The sequence below is a fragment of the Vitis vinifera genome, chromosome 5 (genome assembly GCF_030704535.1).
Source record: "Vitis vinifera cultivar Pinot Noir 40024 chromosome 5, ASM3070453v1".
Lineage (NCBI taxonomy): Eukaryota > Viridiplantae > Streptophyta > Magnoliopsida > Vitales > Vitaceae > Vitis > Vitis vinifera.
The window spans coordinates 6,510,291-6,531,047 of NC_081809.1; the positions used below are offsets into that span (position 1 = coordinate 6,510,291).

The 20,757-nt window shown below is 34.3% G+C and overlaps 1 protein-coding gene across 7 annotated transcripts; it reads left to right on the top strand.

Moving 5' to 3' along the window:
- The first annotated feature begins 3,277 nt into the window (after window positions 1-3,277).
- LOC100240806 (armadillo repeat-containing protein LFR) lies at window positions 3,278-18,610 on the top strand. 7 transcript variants are annotated; one of them, XR_785777.3, is made up of 10 exons: window positions 3,278-3,572; window positions 7,452-7,621; window positions 7,777-7,919; window positions 8,032-8,282; window positions 9,315-9,420; window positions 9,515-9,653; window positions 9,733-9,860; window positions 9,967-10,277; window positions 15,313-15,412; window positions 18,262-18,610. XR_785777.3 is itself a non-coding variant. In XM_002283872.5 (8 exons), the coding sequence occupies exons 1-8, from the start codon at window positions 3,392-3,394 to the stop codon at window positions 10,220-10,222; spliced, it is 1,374 nt and encodes a 457-aa protein (XP_002283908.1). In that variant the 5' UTR covers window positions 3,278-3,391; the 3' UTR covers window positions 10,223-10,438. The 7 variants fall into 7 exon arrangements, 1 of the variants encoding a protein (XP_002283908.1); XR_785778.3 differs by lacking the exons at window positions 15,313-15,412; window positions 18,262-18,610 and adding exons at window positions 14,267-14,329; window positions 14,422-14,791; XR_785776.3 differs by lacking the exon at window positions 15,313-15,412.
- Window positions 18,611-20,757: the final 2,147 nt, after the last annotated feature.

Consider the following 20,757-nt stretch of genomic DNA (forward strand, 5'->3'; position numbering starts at 1 on the left):
GACATACTGATACTTGATATAGTACTGTTTGGAAAAAATGTACATCAAAATAGGTAACTTGTGACTTTGAACCTTCCTTAATGAAATGTTATCAGATGTATTAACTAATCATTGAATATAACGTCTTGAACTATTCAACTTTTTATGCAAACCAAGACAACAATATTCACACAACTCCTTATAAAATATAGTTGATTTTATGGTGTATGCATTTTGGTCTTAAATAACTCCCAGTTTCCATAAGTGCTATAGAAAATTTTAGTTTTAAAATTTTTCACAACTCTATTTCATGGTTATATGGGTGATTCCTATTAAGAGTATCTTATCATACTCAACTTGATTTTCAAGTTGTAGGATTCATTAAAAGTAAAGCTTAACCTAATTCATGTTGTAGGCAACACTATTTCAGCATATGAACATGTATGAGATATGATCTCTCTAGTGCTTATTTGAGTCATTCATAACTTAGTTATCCCTTTGAACCTAGATCTTGATATCTCTATTAAACTAGGTTGGGTTACCATTATGAAGATTTTATGGTCATAGCCTTAATTTCATACCCTTTTATGAGTAATTAACAACCTTTAGGAAGTGGATATGTAAGGTTATTCTTCGATTTGACATAATATATGAAAAATCATTATATTTGAAAATAACTATCTTATAATATTGTGTCTTTGACATATATCTCGAGATATATCATCGTGTATGTGATTTTATGCCCTTCTAATAGTTGATTGACTATCAACAACATATGCTTATTTTAGGCACAAGTTTTTAGTCAGCATGGTATATATTCACTCTTGAAAATTACAAAACCATTTTGCTTCTTCTACTGCTTTATGTAATGCTATAAATTCAAATCCCACAATGGATCTAGTAATTCACCTTTGTTTTAAGGATTTTCATAGTATGAGTCATCCGTTATGAATATAAAAACTACTAGTGGATTTAGTATCATTTTTATTGGATATTCAATTTATGTCATTATACTCTCTGGGATTACAACTACTTTAATTGAATACCCCACACTTTTTAAGTAGTTGTATAATAGTTTTTATCTTTTCCATAACTCATATGAAGATACAGCTATGGTTGAAATTTTTTTTTTTTTTTTATTCGTCGAAATTTTGGCAAAATATCAGATTTCAAAGATCTGCGATACAAAAGAAGGGAACGAAATGTGAGAAATTTTGACAAATTTTATGTCTATTGATGTTTTTTTTCCAAAATATCTGCTGATATATCTGTAAAATCGAAGTACTGATATATCTGTAATTACTAATATTTTTGTCCTTGCTTACAACTCTTTCCAAGAAGGTCGTAAATTTTCAATTATAGCTACAATTTAGAAAAAACCACCTAATGTTGTCCTTTCTATATGTGTTTCTTGTAGAATGAATTATTGTTCTTAAACTTCACTCATGCCTACCTTCAAACCTATAATTTTAAATTCCTAAACTCTATTGACTCTAAAATTCTTTAACTTAGCATTTATCTTATGCCTTTACTTTAAGGACTCTCATAATACCTTTGTAGTATTTATTGGACTATACATATTATATAATGCATCATCCAAACCACTAATGATGTAGCTTTACTTTCAACCTGCTTTAGAATAAAGGTATCCTCGTAGAAGACTCAAACAAGATTTAGGGTTGTGAGGTAGAACAACATTTTTTATTGCTACCTCTTAAAGTCTATTCCAATAAATTTCTTTATCTTGTCACCAAAAACAACATGTCATAATCATTAAACAATAAATTCATTTCAAGATTATTGTGCAAATTATTGAAAAATATGTGTGTTTAAAATAAATAAAACAATTAGAAATTAAATTCACAAATAAGATTGATCGAAGTTAGAGATTGACCTTTATGTCCTTAAGGTGAATTTGTCACTCAATTACTTGTAATTTAGTTACAATTATCTCTTAGAATGCGATGATTGCATTCTAATGATAGTAGTACACTTGTAACATACACCTGACTTGAAATGGAATACCATATTAAGAATAACTTGGAATGGAACATCACACTTGATTGAAGAGTTTGACTATATGTTTTTTAAGACGAATTTGCCCCATTCAGGTGCTTATGATGTAGTAACAATTGCCTCATAGGATCTAACGATTACTTTCTTATAATTGTAATACATTTTCAACTTACACTTGACTTGGAATGGAAGATCGAATTTGAGAATGACTTGAAATGGAATATCACAATTGGTTGGAGACATGAATGGTGACTTTTTTTGTGATAGTAGTACACTTGTAACTCACTCTTAACTTGGAATGACATACGACACACTTGGGAATGACTTGGAATAGAACATTGCACTTGATCGAAGAGACATATCATTGTTGAAATGAATACATGACTCCTTGAAAAGGACACCACTTCTTGCTAATGGGATTCCTCATTAAGCGTAAAGGCATGTGGGCCTAGGTCAGGCCCAAGCCCATACCCATTTTGGTTAGGCCCACACATTTGTGAGCTTAGGTTTAAGCCCCCGTTTTCTTTTTAGCTTACAAATGCTTACAAAGTTAGGTGGTGTTTGTTTTTTGGGTAAATAGAAAAAAGTCAAAATATTTGACTTTTTCTATTCAACCAAAAAACAAACACCACCTTAGTGTGTAATTTTTAAAATATATAATTACTTTATTCCATCACATTTTAGATGAATACACGTGTCACTTTGAATTCAATTTCTCATTCACTCGTAAATGATTTTATCATTTCTCATTGTTTTAAAAAAACCATATTTCTAACGCATTTTACATTTTAAAATAAAAAATGTATTTGGTGATGTTCATATTAAAAAGAATATGAAATAAAATGAATCATTTCAACTCTTACGTATTGCACATTAGCACTTTTACTTCCTTAGGTTATTATAACAATAATAGGTTTAAAATAAGGATAAATAAGTTAAAAAATAAGTTTGATCAATTTCGTATATAGTCTTGTTTTAACTATATATAAATAATTAAATACAAAATAATTTAATTTAATTTAATTTTTTATTTTTTGCTTTTTAACATTATAAAATAAAAACTATTTTTCTTAAAAAATAAATTATAAATTTGTAATATTTATTTATAAATTATATTTAATTAAAAAAATTTAAAACGAAAAAATAAAATAAATGGAGAGTACCAACAAATTTTCACACCCACCCAGTCCCATCCTATTTAGGTATTTTTGTACGGGTGACCCACCCAGCTTCCCGGTTCATCCCTACAAGACATGTTAAAGGCAAAAATTTGGGCCGAGTTTAGATTTGAAGTACAATAACCCGGCCTTTTGGAGCGTGACCAGGACGCTTTCCGATTTAGAAAAACACCCGTAATTACCAAATCGCCACCCGAAGAGGGAAATTTGATAGGGGAATGCAGAAGAGGGACCAGAGCAAGTTGGGCGGCACGGCAGGTGGCGCCACCACTCCGGCGGCGAAGAGAGGCCGTCCTTTCGGCAGTGGAGGCAGCAACTCCGCCGCCGCCGCCGCTGCTGACGCGGCTGCTCCATCCACTCTCCTTGGTCCATCTCTCCACGTTCACAGTTCCTTCGCTGGTCAGTACATCGAAACCCTAGCTCCTTCAATGAAGGTTTAGATTTTTGTTTGCTTCTGTATGGGATTAAATACTAGAAAATTTGAATTTGAGGCAAACTAAATTGGAATATTTTCATTTGGGAGACCCTACCAAAAATATCGTGTGATCTGTGGAACAATTACATGCCGAGAGTGGAACTATGGAGCTGCATTCATTCATTGTACATATAGTGCATTTTTTTCTTAACTTTTACATGTTCTTTTGATTGGCAAATAGGACAAATATATTAATAGGGCCTGAAAATTGTGTGCAACCCATGTACCCCTCAATTATAGGCAACAGAAAAAGAAAAATGCGAAGACCCTCAGCTTAATTTATTGAAGCTCTCTACAAAATCAGTAAAGGACGGGCTAACATTCCCCACCACCCTGCAAGATTACAAATTTAAAGCCTTTAGAAATAGCTTTTTCAAACCCCACTCCAAACTCTCTACTCCATCAAAGACTCTTCTTTTATGCTCTCTCCAAATCGACAAAAATAGTCATAAATGATTTATTCTTCAAACCACCTTGCCGTTACTCCCCACTGATCCTCCATGCATCTTTGGCCAATCGAGGAAGGAACAAAACCCTCAAACTCAAGAAAAATTGAAGTGTCAATCAAAAGTCAATTCACAATCAGTAAGAACACATTCCACTGCTTTCATTCCTTACTTGTTAAGGTGACACAGGTTCACAGTACTTCATATTCTTTTTTATTTATTTATTTTGATAGGCAAAGAAAGAAGTGGTAAACAAAAGAGAGGGGGTGCATAGTTTTTATAGATGCACCACACAATTGCCCCCTAGTTAAGGTGTCTCGTCCATTAAGATGTGCTCCTACTTGAAGAGGCACCTGGTCCTTTTCATTTCCTCCTCCTCCTTCTTTAATACATTTGCCCTTTTTAAAACTTGTATATTAAAATTTTATGTAATTGCATTACTTTTTGTTGGAAGATTTGAGATATTGATTTTCTTTTGCATGTATTGAAATTTTATATCTTATTTGTTGAGATGACCATATGGAAAATGTTTGCATGTTCAAATTGCCTTTATCACAAACTGCACTAGCATAGACTGCAAGATATGAACACTACATGTTCAAATTTGCAATATTTATCAAATTGCATGTAGTCCATAAGTTGTTCCACTTTGCTCAAGTGTGTGTTTTGGATATTGCCTTGCTTCTAGTGTATTCGTATATGGGACCTTTACACCTTAGGTTCACCTTGTGCTTTCTATGATCATGTGATACACAATCTAAGTAAATAATTGAAAAAGAGAAGAGAAGAGAAGAAAAGAAAAGAAAATAGAAAAACCTAAACAATAAATGAAAACAAAAATTCATTTCCAAGCAACTTTCTTTAATAAAGGAAAACAACAATAGTCTTTGAGCAATTGATTCAAGTGCTCCAAGTTTTCCAAAGATTTAGAATTTCACTTTTGCCTAAATGGTCTAGGATAAACACAAAGAGGCTGTTCTATCAACTTTCCTTCACTTCTTCCTGATAAAATTCCTATGCCAACCTAATAATATCTCCCCAATTGATTGGAGGAATGCCTAAGAGATGTTGAATTAAGCTATGGGGAAGAGGTAGAGTAGGGGTCAAGATTCCACACTTGTTTTATACAGAAGATTCTTTATGGTTTTGTGATGTAGACGGAGATCAATTGTTGTTTGTGTGGAGGATTTTTTTTAGCTTTGAGGTGGTCTCTAGCCTCAAACGAATGTGGAGATTCTTGGTTCCAAAGTGGGAAAATTGTCTTCCATTTATTTAGGATTGCTGGTGAGTGATCTATTCAAATCAAATGTCCATTTGGAACTCAGTGGAGGAAAGGTTTATGTAGTGGCTAGCTTGTTGGAAACGACAATTTTTGTCCAAGAGTAGAAGGCTTACTTTGATCAAAAGCATGTTTTCTAGTCTCCCAGTTTACTTTGTGATTTAGTGCTATTGATTCCTTGGCTAGTCAAGACTAGATTGGAAAAGATATAGAGAGATTTTCTTTAGTGAGGTAGTAATTCCATGAAAAAGTGACATTTGGTTTGAAAATATATAGAGGGATTTTCTTTAGGGAGGCAATCAATGTAAGCAAAAAGTGCCATATGGTTGGATGATCAACTATTTGCCCAAGAAAAGTAAAGGAGCCTTGGGAATTAGGAAAAAGCTTTCAAAATTTACAAAGCTTTACTAGGAAAATGACTTTAGACGTATGTGAAAGAGTAGGATATTTGTGAAGAAAAGTCATTCAAGGCAAATTTTGAGAGGTGGAAGGGGTAGGTTCTTGAAAAAGATAGAGAAGGGTCTTTGAAGGCTATTTGAAAAGGTTGGAAAGCTTTTCAAGCTTGTACGAGCATTGTTGCTGGTGATGAATCTTAGAGGAGGATTTGGTTTGATTCTTGATGTAGGGATCACACATTAAAGGAATCTTTTCAGTTTTGTTTGGTACTTCCTCTTATTCTGATGCTTGGGTTGCTATTTTTTGAGGTTAGAAGAAGGTGATCAAGGTAGATGGTCTCCATGTCATAGGATAAATTTTCTAGATAAGGAGTTTTTTTTTTCTAGATAAGGATAAGAAGGTGACCAAGTGAGAATGGTGCAAGTTTTTCTTCAGGCCACATCCAGGTTAAAATGTTTTTTTTTTTTGTCTTTCTCACTTGGGAGGCTACTTAGAAAAAAAATCCTTATTTTGGATTAGTTGAAATGGGAAGGATGGCCTTTAGCAAGTTCAAGTTTCCATTGCAAGCAAGATGAAGAATCAACCAACCATATTCTCATTCATTGTAGAGAGGTGTGTTATGGGTGTTAACTTGCTTGATCGAGGAGTTGTTGTTTGGTCGCATGAAAATTTTGTGGGGAAGAGTAGGAAGATTTTGGGGGATTGTTCCCGTTTCTTTGTTTTCTTTCATTTGGAGAGTTTAAGAAAAAATGCTTTGAAGGCGTAGAGAGCTTGGGAATGACACCGAAAAATCTCTCTTCATGTACTTTGTTATCATGGCCAAATTTAGTATCAGATTGTAACTTTGAATCTTTTCTAGATTTAGTTGACCATTTGAGTGTGGTTTAAGGTGTTGTTGGTGTCACAGACTCACAGGCACTCACTGTAATTTTCTGTATTCATATCTGGAAAATGGACAAAACACTACAGGAGCAAAGTATTCCTTTTTTTTACTTCTGTAAAATTGTCTGGATTTTGGTGGTGTTCATTCAGACCAACTTATCAACTTGTGTGTGTATAGTGTGAGCTGCATGATTGATAAACTATTTGGGTACAATCCAATCTTTAATTTCTTTAGAAATTTACAATGATCAGGTTACTGTGGAACATTTTATTTTCTGTCACTTTGGAAGGTTGGAAGTGTTCAATGTAAATCCAGGAACACTACTAATAAGTTGCTTAACTCAACTCAACAAAAGTCTACTTGTGAGATGGCTCTAAATATATGTTGACTTTGGTCTTTGGTCTAGGAAAGTTGATAATCTCATCAGTGGCCACCATTTCGTTACATTATGCATCAACATAGTGTGCTGCTTGTCTATCTAGAAAGGGTGATTGACTTATCTGGGCTATTTGCATTATGTGCCACTTGTCTATTTAAAAAAAGGCAGATAAATACACCTAGGCTATTTGCTTAGTACTTCGTTGCCTAGTGGCTGCTTTGCTGCAACTGCTTGTGTGTTCAAATGCAGATGATAAGTGATTGTGCTAGGCAAGGCTACACAGGTGATAACTTGAAATGATTGACACTAAATTCATCTCTACCTCAGTCACTAGAAGGATGAGGAATGTTTACTACTATGTTTATGGAATATTTATATCTCATGGTTGTCGCCCCTTTTGTTTTCTTTTATTCTTTCCAGATCAAAACAACAAAAGAATAGTTTTGGCTCTTCAAAGTGGATTAAAGAGTGAGCTAGGATGGGCAATTAATGCTCTGACATTACTCTCTTTCAAAGAAAAGGACGATGTGCGCAAAGATGCTACTCCTCTTGCTAAAATACCTGGGTTGCTGGATGCTCTTCTCCAAGTTGTATGTGCTTCTTTCTTTCCTTCTTCCATTGATTTTGATCATCTCTATTCTAAAATTACTCTGTCCTCATTTCCCTGAGTGGATTTAGGTTTTTATTGAATTTAATGTGTTCCTCACTAGTTTAATTGAGATTACTGTACTTACAAATGGAACAGATAGATGACTGGCGTGATATAGCCCTTCCAAAGGAACTTGCAAAAGCGCCAAGAGCCAGGTTGTTAGGTGCTAACTCTTTTGTAACAGGATTTGGAAATGAGTATGAGGCATTGGGTTCAAATGATGTTCTTTCCCATCCTGGGTAAGACTGACATGATTTACTATCATTCTGTTAGTAAACTCCAAGTCTTAGATACGTAATATTTGCAATATGGAGTTGAAAGCCTGAATATGGGATATTCTTCTTGTGGCAGATCTGGTTCTTCCATCTCTGAGGCCTCTGTACAGAAGAATACAACCAAGCTTCGTCCTTCAGAGTGGTGGTTGGATGAAGATGGTCTGTTTAATCTGGATGAAGAAGGGCGGGCAGAAAAACAGCAATGTGCTGTTGCAGCTTCAAATATCATTCGCAACTTCTCTTTCATGCCAGATAATGAAGTCATAATGGCCCAGCATCGCCATTGCTTGGAAACAGTGTTTCAGTGCATAGAAGATCACATCACAGGTGGGAATAACTAAACTAGTTACATTGAAACCAGGACCCATCTATTATCCCTTTACTGTTCTGCAACATCTAGTATCTGATTTGAATTTATAACCTTTCCTTTTAATTGAATATGTATATATGTGTCAGATGTTTTTGAACACCTAGTTAATCTTTCAATAAACTGGACTTTGTTGAAGAAGTGTCTCTTATATACATCTTTGGTTCAGTCAAGTTTCATGTGATCGTTCTGACCCTGTCATTACTATAGGGCTTATAGAACACAGCTGGGATGGTATATATAGGAGTAAAATAATGTACCTGGTGTAGAAAAATTTCAATGGAATCCCATGGGTATTCATTAGTGAAAGTTGTCAATTAATGGTCCTAAATATATTCTTTTTTGGAATGAACTTATTGGATGAATTTAATTGGAAAATTTAAGCGGATCTTTAGAATGTTTTGGAGGAGCTTTGTAATTAGAAAAAGAGTATATCAGTAAGGTACTTAAGGCCTGAATGGCTGCAGTCTAGCATGAAGGCATATAATTTGTTTGTTAGGATCAATGTGAAGGATAATGTTTAGAAGTTTTTAAGTGCTTGATTTACCTTAATAGAAATCACTTGAAGATTCTTGGGATTAAGAATTGTGAGGGAAAAATAATTGAACCTCTATTCAGAGCTTAAGAAATATTCAGATACTGAAACTTGAATATTAGCACCCATGCTGTTCTCTGGAGATCAAAAATTGTAATCTAGCAGCTGATTTTCTTGAAATTTCATATCTTTCCACTTATGCTCTAAATCTTAAGATTCTCCTTTTGCCTCCAATCTGTTTGGGAGCTTCCCCAAAATTCTGAGTTTAGCTATCAAGATCTCGTAAAAGTGTTATGACTAGTTTCTTATGATGATTCTGATGCCCCTACCCCATTTTCCCATTAGAGAAGTGAATAGATTGATGTCTACCAGGACTTGCAATGTAAAAAATTCTTAGAAGTGTTTTTGTGTCAATGTTTTAGTCTGAAGTGCCTCTAAAACTTTCCAACATTGCCAGAGGATGAGGAACTTGTCACGAATGCACTTGAAACAATTGTGAATTTGGCTCCTTTGCTGGATCTTCGTATCTTTAGTTCATCCAAGCCTTCCTACATCAAAATAACGTAAGAAATTTGTTTTGCTATTTTGATTTAGCCTGTTCTAAGTTGATTTCTTGCTTTGAGTTGGAAATTTCATTATCTGTTTTCATCAAAACAGAGAGAAACGTGCAGTTCAAGCAATCATGGGGATGCTGGGATCCGCAGTCAAAGCCTGGCATTGTGCAGCTGCGGAATTACTTGGGCGTTTGATAATAAATCCTGATAATGAACCATTCCTTCTTCCTTTCGCTTCACAGGTTTATGTTGTCCTAAGGTCTGTAGTAGGTAGTTTGATATCTATGCTCAACCTCAATGAGTACCCGTTGTATCCTGCAGATACATAAGCGTTTGGTTGATCTTCTGAGCTTGCCCGCTGTAGATGCACAAGCAGCTGCAGTTGGTGCTCTATATAACCTTGCAGAAGTCAATATGGACTGCAGGTTGAAGCTTGCTAGTGAGAGATGGTGAGGTTTTTTCTTGATATTGCAAGCATAAATCTTTTGTCAAAATTTTAATGAGAAACATTTCCCATCTGAACATGGCACTTGCTCTGTGCATGATCCAATCCAGGGCAATTGATCGCCTGCTGAAAGTTATCAAGACACCACATCCAGTACCAGAAGTTTGCAGGAAAGCTGCAATGATAATCGAGAGCCTGGTGTCAGAACCACAAAACAGGGCCCAGCTGCTAGCTTATGAGAATGCCTTCGCAGAGATACTCTTCTCAGATGGCAGACACTCTGATACATTTGCCAGGATATTATATGAATTGACATCTCGACCAAACAACAAAATGGCTGCAGCTCGTGGTATCTGGGGCATGTAACTGAAAACCTGCTTCATTTGGTGATTAGGTTCTATTTTAAAAGATTATTGGAAAGGTATTCAACTGACATCTATAACTATGCTTTAATTGTACATATTGACTGTTTTTTTATTAGTCAAATTGTCTATTCATGGTCAAGATAATCATGTTCTAAATATTGATTTATGTACGTGACATGACTACTTTCTTTATCATTGAAAGCTATATTTCTATGCATCTGTTTTCATGTGTTTCAATTATGATGTTTTGTGTATCAGGGATTATATCTCTGATTCCTCGTAGCTTCTGGTTGGTTGCTGCTGTAATGTGTCAAAATTCAAGATTGCATTTGTGTAATTTCTTTTATTTATTTTCTTGTTTCGTTCTTGCTTTGTTCTTTTTGTTTGCATTAGAGTTTATGTTATTTCTTTTGTTTGTTTATCTGTTGCACTCTTGCTTTGTCCTTTTGGTTTGCCTTGAAGGTGAGCTTTTTGTCATAGCAGCTTTCTTTTTTTTTTTTTTTTTTTCCCGATAGAATTTTTATCTAGTATGATAAATCATTTATTTCTTTATTGAGAGGAAGAAGGAGGGCAAAACTTGAGGAATTGATCTTTTATCTTTATTTTGCATAGACAAAATGGGAAGTATTTTTTGTATGTTGTGTGCTTGGCTTATGGGTGTTTCCTAAGTGCACATGAACCAGAATGTCTAAATTTTGACACACATCCTTGTTGAGATTTTTCTTTTTTTTTTTAATTAAACATCTCAAGTTTCATTAATTCTTCTGGAGTTGTTTTACAACTTTTGTTCTTAATATAAATACATAAAATATCAAACCACCAATCTGAACCTTAAGCATTTTGAACTGGTCATTTAGTTATGAGTACAAGTTTGTGATGTAAACTAAAAGACACATTCTTGAGTTTCCAAAAGAAAGTGGCTGCATTCACTTTGAAGTCCAACTGAAAGTCACATGCTGTGTCTGCTCTATAAATTATCAGGACCACCTGTTTTTGATTCATAAAAATTGAAGTTTTACTGTAAAGCAGGCAGGATAGGGTAAGATGACATGAATGGAGCATTTGTTATTACCTTTAATTACTGAAAGAGGAATTGTTTTGTGGTGTTGGGTTGGGGGGTAGGGGTTGAGATGTTCTATGATCTTCAGAAGAGGAACTGGTACCTTTCTTTTTACCCATAGTACTATGTTGATGTTGCATCTTTCACTCTAGGACAGACTTCAGGAAAAGTGTGTTTTGGTACCCTTATTTGGAAAGAAATGGATAGCATAGACTTGTTTATTTAATATCAAATTTATCATAAAAAAATTGATAGTTTTTACATTGTTTTTTTGATAGGTAATTTTTGCCTCATTGGGACTTGAAACTGGAACCTCCCACAAAGCCTCCCTATCCCTTTATCACTTGAGCCTAGGCCCCAAGGGCAAAAAATATTTAGAAATTTATGCACTTTGACAACAATTCTCAACATACTTCCTTAAATGCCCTTTTTTGTTAGATGACTGCTACTATCAAGTACACTCACACTTCTATTCTCACTTGGTTGGGGATCCTCTCAAATGCATTGGAGGATAATATATCTCATATCTTATCTCTAACCCATCCTCTTATCCTAACTTCAGAGGACAAATGAGAGTAGGGGTCCAGATCTTCTTCAATCTGGAGGAGGATAGGAGATTTCTTATCCTTTTAATCAGGTGATAATATTGCAGATTCCTAAATTTATGATTTTGGATCTACTTCAATTCTTTTCTCAAAAAATTTATATTATTTTAAATTTTACATTTACATGAATTAAGGAATAAAAAGGTCAATTTCAGTATAAATAATAAATATTATCTTTATAATAAATTGGATAAGATTAAAAGAAAAGAAATTATGTTTCTCTGAGTTATGAATCTTATCTTAAAAATCAATTCAAACAGTTTAGCCAACATTTGGATACATTTCTTACTTTTTGTTTTTAAAAATAGAGAGTACTCTTATTAAAATTTCAAAAATGTGAGGAAGTGTAAATTTTTTACTTCTCTTTAAATTAATTTTAAAAGTGTATTCAAATACATAATGTATGTACTTATATAAGACTTTCTATTTTTAAAAATAAAAAATAAGAAATGTATCCAAATGTGCACTTAGTTTTTCTATTTATTTTTTTAAAAATAAATAACGATTTGGTTTGACACGTTTCATGTCTTTTTTAATTAAAAAACCTTTACAAATCAATTGATAAATAAAAAAAATTAAGTCCAAGTATAACGTTTTTTTCCTTTCATTTTTAAGTCTATTTTGAAAAAAAAAAAAAAAATCCATTTCCATATTTATTGGTTTTTATTTATTTATTTTTATTGTTATTTTTAAATTTTTTTAAAAATAATTAACCCTTTGCCTTTTTATTTCACCATTGTATTTATTAAAAATAAAAATGAATAAAAAATTCCTAATTGAATCAATCATTGATTTGCTTTGTTCATTTCTTATTTATTCAATTTTTTAATTGTAGTAAAAGATAATGTAATTTTTTGAGGAAAAAATTGATGTCACTTGTTCCTAAACCACAGATTTGAAAATTCGCCGCATGTCAATACATTGTAACAAAAATAGAAAATCTTCTATCCTCCTAAGAATTGGAGAAGATCTTGACATGAGTGGGGGAGTGATTCCACATGGAGTCGACTCGAAACTTTATGTTACTCAATTGAAAATGATGTTTTAAGAAGCATATTGAGACATTTTTGAGTGCATACATTTCTAAATGTTTTCAAAAACTGTTCCTTTTCAATGTGTGAAGCCCACTGAAGAGATCTACCCTACTTCACTAGTCAGGACTGTTGAAAACTTGGATAATCAATTAGGTATACCATATGTGGATGCTTTTCATTGTCTAAAATGAGTGGCATGTGTTGTTGAAGCCATGGTAATTGGGTGCACTTTCAATATTCAGATTTAATTGCAAAAGAAGGTCCCTTTTCTTCATAAAGAGTCTCAAACAGAAATTCTTATAGATTGTCTGAGAGATTGAGAATTATTTTGGTCAAGTTGATGTCTAATATTTATTTCTATAGACATGTGAACTGGATCCATATATCAATATAAGTAGATCCCTCACCCAAGCAAAACTAATGCTAGATGGGTATATCTTTGCTCCCTGCCACGGCTGCAAGATCTTATCAGGCTAACTCATGAATTTACGCCTTGAATTTTTTTTTTTTTCAGGAACTTGTCATCCTTTCTAACATTTGTTTCCTTAGGATTTTTTTTGTCTTGTACTTGCAAAGACCAATAAAAGGAGCAAGGGGTGATGGAAGTATGCCATAAGTGTCATTTTTTAAGAGGATGCAAGTTTGTTATATCATCTAAATGTTAACATTAATTGGATGGAAAATATGCTGTTAACATCAACTGAATGGAGAATATGCTGTTGCTTGATGATTCACTAATTCTAGTGTCCATGTTCTTTTTTGCATTTGTTGATTTCAAGATCCAAAATTAATGCAGTAGTTAGAGGATCAGAAAATTATAATGGATAGGTTAAATATTTTTTTCTCAAAAAATTTCATCTATGCATAGAGCTAATAGAGAAACTACCTCACCTAGGAATTTCTATGCGGTGATAGTTATCTTAATACTTGACTTCATGAATAAATGTTCCCAGTACATCTATAACTCTCTCTCTCTCTCTCTCTCTCTTTCTCTCTGATAGAGAAACCACCTCACCTAGGTATTTGTATGGGGCAATAGTTATCTTGATATCTGCCCTCATGAATGAACTTTTAGGGTAGATCTGTTAATGTTCTCAGTAAATCTAAAACTCTATCTCTCTCCATTCCTCCCTCATCCCCATACCCTGCATGTGCTATTGAATACCTTGATTGATTATGAGGAGGCTGGTGTAATTGCTTCCTTCCCAGTCAAAGAGATTTGGGACTTGATGTTGCTTTCTGAGTTGATGTTTCTTTCTTTGGGAGGCAATGCCAATGTGAAAGGAAAATCTAACCTCAATCAACTTATGTGACATGGATGGACATTGGCCTATTGGTGCCATCAGCTTATGAAATGTGGATGAACATTTGTCAATGGGTGCTGCTTATGCATACTGAAAAGTCTGCGGGTCATATCTTAATTCAGTGTCTGTTGTCTCCAGTTAATAAAGTTTCTTTTTCTCTGTCTGATATGTCTTGGGTCCTTCTTTATGATGCGAAGGTGCTTCTAGGATGGCACAGGAGTTTTGTTTTGGAAATGTAGAAAGTTGTTTTGGAAAATTTCTCCCTTGTGTTTATTCTGGATCATATGTAAAGAGTGAACCAGAAGAATCTTTGAAGGAATAGAGTGGCCAGAATTGTGAAGAATCATTTTCTTAGATCTTTTATTCTTGTGGGCCAAAATGTTCTGTAGCTGATATTAATCTTCTGTTTTAGATTTTGTTGAAAATTTAGGATCATTGGGTCTATTGTGTATTTTTATTTATTTTATTTTATTTTCTTGGCAACAATGTGCCTTGTATACTGCCTGTATTCTTAGATTGCATCCCTTTCCCTGCAGGGTGATATATATATGCACATATGTGTTTGTATGTGTGTATATGTATAATTTACCTATTAAAAAAATGAGTAGAAACCATAATTTCCAGGCAATAAAATCTATGGTGTACACTCAGAATCAAGTACTTATTTATTTACCTTTTTTCATTGAATGGGCATGGAATTAAACATTTGATTGCTTAAGTCAAGTGAAAACATGACATGATTAACATAAAGACAGGAGGGCCTGCAACAAGAAAACACACATAAAAAAGGATTAAAAAACTGGGTCAAGTTCTCCATTCATGTGGATACATCAAGAGAAGATTGCAAAGGGAAAACTTAAAATGAAACATGGATGGTTTTGAGTCTTTTGACAGTTAACTGCATATTATTAAGAATATTTAAATCGTGAATCAAACATTTTAAAATTGGGCAAACCAAGTTCAATGGTCCAAACGAGTCTTGAGTATGACATTATGGTGGCCATGTAATTGGTTATCTTAATATCTGATTGAAACTTGCATTTGAAGTTTACATACATTGGCTAAAAGGCATCATTCTCTACATCTAGGGGACAGAACTGGAAAAAGAAATTCTAGCAAGCAGTATGGTTTCCGGCCAGGACTTGATGCCACTTTCAGTAGTGTTTGCACTTTGCATTGCTAAAATGGGTATATTTCCTTCTAAAGAGCTGATTCTTGTTCAAATTAAGGAAGTAATCCATGGGAATGTTTTGGGATCGTGTTTTATGATAATTACTGAATGGGAAGGATCTGAAGGGCAGCTACTTGATGATTAAGTCATTGGTTGATTGTTGTTAAGCATGCTTGTCATCCACATTTATAGTCATTGGTTGATTGTTGAACATTAAGAACCTGTTTTCCAGTTTACCTTCAGTTATATAGTTAGTCTTTAAGTCTTCCTCACAATCGTATCCTGCTCCACTAAATTATTACTGGCTGGTGGTATGCACAATGTGCCTGGAGATACTGTTATTTTCTACAGTCCATATTTAGTATTTGCAACTTCATGTGATTGTTCTTAAAACTAGTACATCAAATGATAATGACCTATATTATGCGTAGCTGGTTCAAAATTCTTTATACTTGCTGTGATGTCCTTATGTAGTATTTCATAAAATGAAACCTGGGTGTTTTTGTTAGTTAAATTTCTTGGTCTAGTGTCCTTTTTTCTTGATAGTAGTATAAATAACATAGCATAATTATAATAGGATTTATTTTCCTGAGACTGAGAGTTCCTTGAAGTCATTTTTGTTTCCCCAAGAGCTAGTTGGTAACATGGAGAAAAGCAAAAGAAACTTGCCTGGAAACACCATATAACATATTGAAAATGGATATGAAAGATGACTTGTGCAACATGCACATGGGAAAACATGTTCACAAGTATGATATTGGAAGTTTAGAACCTCTACTTTCATGTCAAGAATCATAAATTGCTTTTCAGTCTCTCTTGGTTATTACATTCCAGTTTCCATCAAACATTTTTGCTCATTTGTGTGTTTGTGCACATGTTCCCTGCCAATAGGTGGATATATACCATGTAGAGTTATCATACCTCTTACTCAGTTTGAAGTTTGTTACTCATCTTGAGTTTATGATATGCAATAGGTGAGCTGTTCATGTTGATAATATTTTCTTAACAATTGGGTTTCAGGCAAATACCTGTATCATCTAGCTGAACATAGGCTAAAGACAAGATATTTGCAGGAGCCTGAGAGGGAGTGAATGCATCAACTACAATGAAACTTGAAAGATAGACAAAAAAACTTATGATTTCCAGTGTCATAAGTTTAATCATAGGTTTTGATCTTATGTGGTAGACCCCATATCATTGTGAATTCTTGAATGAGCATTTCCTAGATCTAGTTTTTCAGAAACCAAATGTAGCCTAAAATTAAAGCTCCTAAACTTATAATTTTATATGGATTTTTGGTCGTGGTAAAGCTTGTTGAAAGGCCCTTTTTATCTAAGAGAGCTTAGAAATTGTGCCTAAATATTTGGTCAGCTGCAATGAGGGTGAAACTGAAGATCAAATTTTCAAACGATAGCCTACGATAAACAAGTACTTTTGCTGTTTGCTCAGCTACATTTACCAATGCAAGTTGCCTAGAACTTTATGCAAATGCCATTTTCAATTTTAGACTGAATTTGGTCGGAATACTTTTCATGACTGTTTGGATAATGAATTGCCTCTGTGGTCCATTTCCCACATAAGTTAGCATTCATTTCAACTCTGGTTTATTGGCTGTTGATGGGTGCCTGGGATTCTGAAAGATGACCTTCAGATGAAGAAAAGAGAAAGGGTGTGATAAAAATAAATGTCCTGAAAATTGAAAATTAAAAAATAAAAATCTCCTTGGTCTTGGAAGAAAGTACTAACCTGATGGTCATTACACCCATGTGGCTAATATTTATTTCCCCTTTCATTTTTGCAAGATATGAATTCAAAGAGAACTTCAAAGTGGATAAATGTTTTAGGCAAACATTGATCCAAACTCTGTGGGACATGGTTTGTTTAGGATGTTAAACAGCACTGCACTTCAGGAGGGACAGCAATCTGGCTAGGTTATAGCACATCTTATGATCATTGGAGAACTAAATACGATGACCAAGGTCTCAATGCTTATCAGCATTTGAATAAATGGTTCTTTAATGTTGTGACCTCAGGTTTGGAGCAAAACCTGCTCAAAGAATGTTTAGAAATTGGCACCTAAAAAACCTGGCTGGAGCTTCTTCAAGATGATACACATTCCTATATGTTGTATGTGTGTGTCTTATGTATATATATGATATTCATGTTTGGATCAAGAGACCTGAAGCTTATGAGCTTTTAGGGTTTGACATGTTTGGATTGGTTTAGTATCAGAGATTCAGAATCCATTACACACTCATTTATCTCATTTATTCTTTTACATTTAAGCTGACCCATTCAAGAGATGTGGTGGACTTCACTTCGTTTCTACAAGTGAGCTCAACAAAGGCTTAATTTGACTACTTGGACTGGCTACATGAACCTTTATCCTTAGAGCCATTTTGCTCTACAAAGTTATTTCCTCAAATTATTGACACCAATTTTTCTGATGAAGCAAACTTTCTTTTAGCCCTCATACACAAGGCATTGAGCATAAAATGCCTTTTTTCTTTTTTCTTTAATTCCATAATAGGAATAATACTGAAAATGATAATTGTGAATTTTCATTGGCTTGATTAAGAAGAGATGCCCTATTGTAAAACAGCCTGGATGTCGAAATCATCAAGTCTTATAAGTTTCACGGTATATGATAAGAGATGGTGATTTCTCTAGGGTAGCCATCATTGTGGTTTTAAGCTGCTATCAGCTGTAAGCCCATAATAATGATGGACTTGATAAGACATTGTGTGAAGCCTTGTCTGATTTTTCTTTGCCTAATCATGCCTATAGTTAATTTCACTTTCATAGTGACGGGTCCGATTTTGACTCTGCTTACAATTTGTTCTACTGCTTGAATTTTCTACTCCAGGAAAAGTCTTTCTTCCACCCTTGTACTTGAAGAAGGCAAATCTATCCTTCCAAAGTTGGTTTGGTTGGTTTTACATCTGCTTCCCATCTCAAGGATTACACACCCCTGATGAGAAGATCAATTAGGTAAAACTGGTACTGTTTCGGTCACACACTCTCACTATCCTTATTACAGTTTAGTTGATTATATTCTCCTAGAGTACATAAACAGTAATGTATATCACATTATTATGATGTAAATCACTTGCTCTAATAGGAGATTCCCTTCAGTCATTCTTGACATGGATGCCTTTGTTATGGCACAGTTTTGCACAGCCATTTTTAAAAAAAAAATATTTTCATTCAGCTTATACTTGTGCTCCAATTTCAAACTACTATGTGAAAAATTCTAAGTTATGTAGTGGAGAATTTGTCACCCTCAAGTAGAGATAAAGATGTGTTGGTGTGGGTGCACGAAATCTTCAACCACCTTATTAGAATAACTAAACCATGTATACTTGCACTTCACCTCCTACTTATTCCACAAGTTTTTATTTGTTCAAGTTATGCACAATTGGATTGGTGCTTTACATCCCAAATTCACTTGACTTGTGTTGTTTTTTTTTTCTTTTTCTTTTTTTGTTGACATCTGTTGAATGAATGTGTTTAAGTAATTGTTCATGGTAGTCTGGATTTGGTGCAGCTTCACCTGTGGCAGCTGCCTAACATCTTACAGGGGGCCATGGTCTGGACTCCGGTTTATGCTTTTATCGTTTGTCTTCCATCTTCCATGTAACCATTCAGTAGAAGAATTTGGGATTGATAAAATCCTTGTGCTATTCTGGTGTCTAGTTTTTTCAGAAAGCGTCCATATCCACTGTCGGGTGAGATCACATTTTATAAACAAAAATGAATTTTTTCTTGAAAATACGGTACAGAGAACCAAACTTTGATAGTTTAGACAATTGAATGTGAAGGCCTTTTCTACTAAGGTCACCAAAGGCCAGCTGTAGAACACTTGTATCGTCTTCTAGTTTTTGGCGTCTTTTTCTCCCATCTACAAAACTTACAAAGCAAGACACGCTAAAAGCATTTTCTTGCACTGGTAGTAAAGAAAATAAAATTCCTAAAATTTTGGAGAAACCAATCAACGGCAGGAAAGGAAAAATAGGTTTTACAACCGAACAAAATGAAGAAATCTTCATCATCGTAAGATCTGAGTGAACACAATTGGTGCAATTTTGAGTGGTCTTCATGACCTTGACGCCCATTTGACTAGCCCTTTACTCAAAATTCAGCCAAGTACCTGGAAAATTTTCATTGACCTTTACCAACTTTGATATTTTTTTTGAAGTATTTTTACATGTTTTTAATATTTAATTTATGGATTTTACATCTATCTGATTTTCTTTTACATGATTGCATCTTTTTCTTGTATGGACTCGGACATAGACAGTAAATACATTAGGATTATGGAGGGCTCACAGCATTTATTCCCATGTGGAAAATGCCAACTAACACCATCCTATTTGTTGGTAGTTGCTAGTTTGGTAATGGCAACTGGTTCTGCCTTGCAACTTTGAATGTAGAAATGCTCTCTTCACACAACTTAGTCCACGTTCCCAAGCATGGGTCTTGAGGATCACATTTAAGATGCAGCTCAGGGTGAGTAAATCCCACCCATGAGTAGTAGTAGATATTGTAGATGATCTGCCTATCTATGCCATGCCATTATTCTTTCGTAGTCTGATTGTAGTTATTAGCGTTTCCAGGCCCCTTTAAGTCAAAAGATGTGATGACATTTACTTGAGTGTACCATTCTTTCAGCTCTGGTTGCCCACCAGTCTCTATAATTTTCACACCTGGTCGAGTTATAGAGCACCTATAAGGCTTTGACTGTGGCCGATATCGATATTAAACTGGTCATATACCTTAAGTGGATATCAGACTATTTATAAAAAAAAATTCCTTTTCATTAGGGCTGGAAGAATTCACAGACGTGGAGGGCTATCCTCCTTGGTGTTTCGAAAGACTTCTAAAAGCAAGTGTAATGTGAATTTTTGTCCGTGTCAGACACTAAATGTTGGGACGTCAAGTATGACTTTTAGATTAACTGATCAAATTTATGTTTTTAGTCGTAGTCCCACAAAGGATAGTTTGGCGTTATGATAGTTTCCTTGGATTGCTTGTTGAGGAGCAAATGGGATACCGGGATTTCTTTTCTTCTTTTACTCTCTTTGTTGCAAAGGGTCACAAGTTAGGTAAGCGCTGATGTCCAAAGTCTCATTAGTAATAGAGGGTCTCTTTCATATTCCTATTATTTTTGGCACTACGTATCCTTGGTTACGATGAGTATATAGGAATATTTGTTAGGAATTGTGTGCAGTCCCCAAATCGTGCCAGGGGGTGTATTTAGTCTCTAATCTTGGCGATAATCTATCATTAGAATTGCTATTATCATACTGTGTTAGTCACACAAACACAAAAAATTAGATGTTTGATCAGACAACACTGGGTG

What these genes read in the sequence shown, in the direction of transcription:
- LOC100240806 (XM_002283872.5), top strand. Translation starts at nt 3,392, where the DNA reads ATGCAGAAGAGGGACCAGAGCAAGTTGGGCGGCACGGCAGGTGGCGCC. An exon ending in TGGATGCTCTTCTCCAAGTT is followed by an intron (nt 7,622 to 7,776) that starts GTATGTGCTTCT and finishes CAAATGGAACAG; the next exon opens with ATAGATGACTGGCGTGATAT. An exon ending in CCTTCCTACATCAAAATAAC is followed by an intron (nt 9,421 to 9,514) that starts GTAAGAAATTTG and finishes TCATCAAAACAG; the next exon opens with AGAGAAACGTGCAGTTCAAG.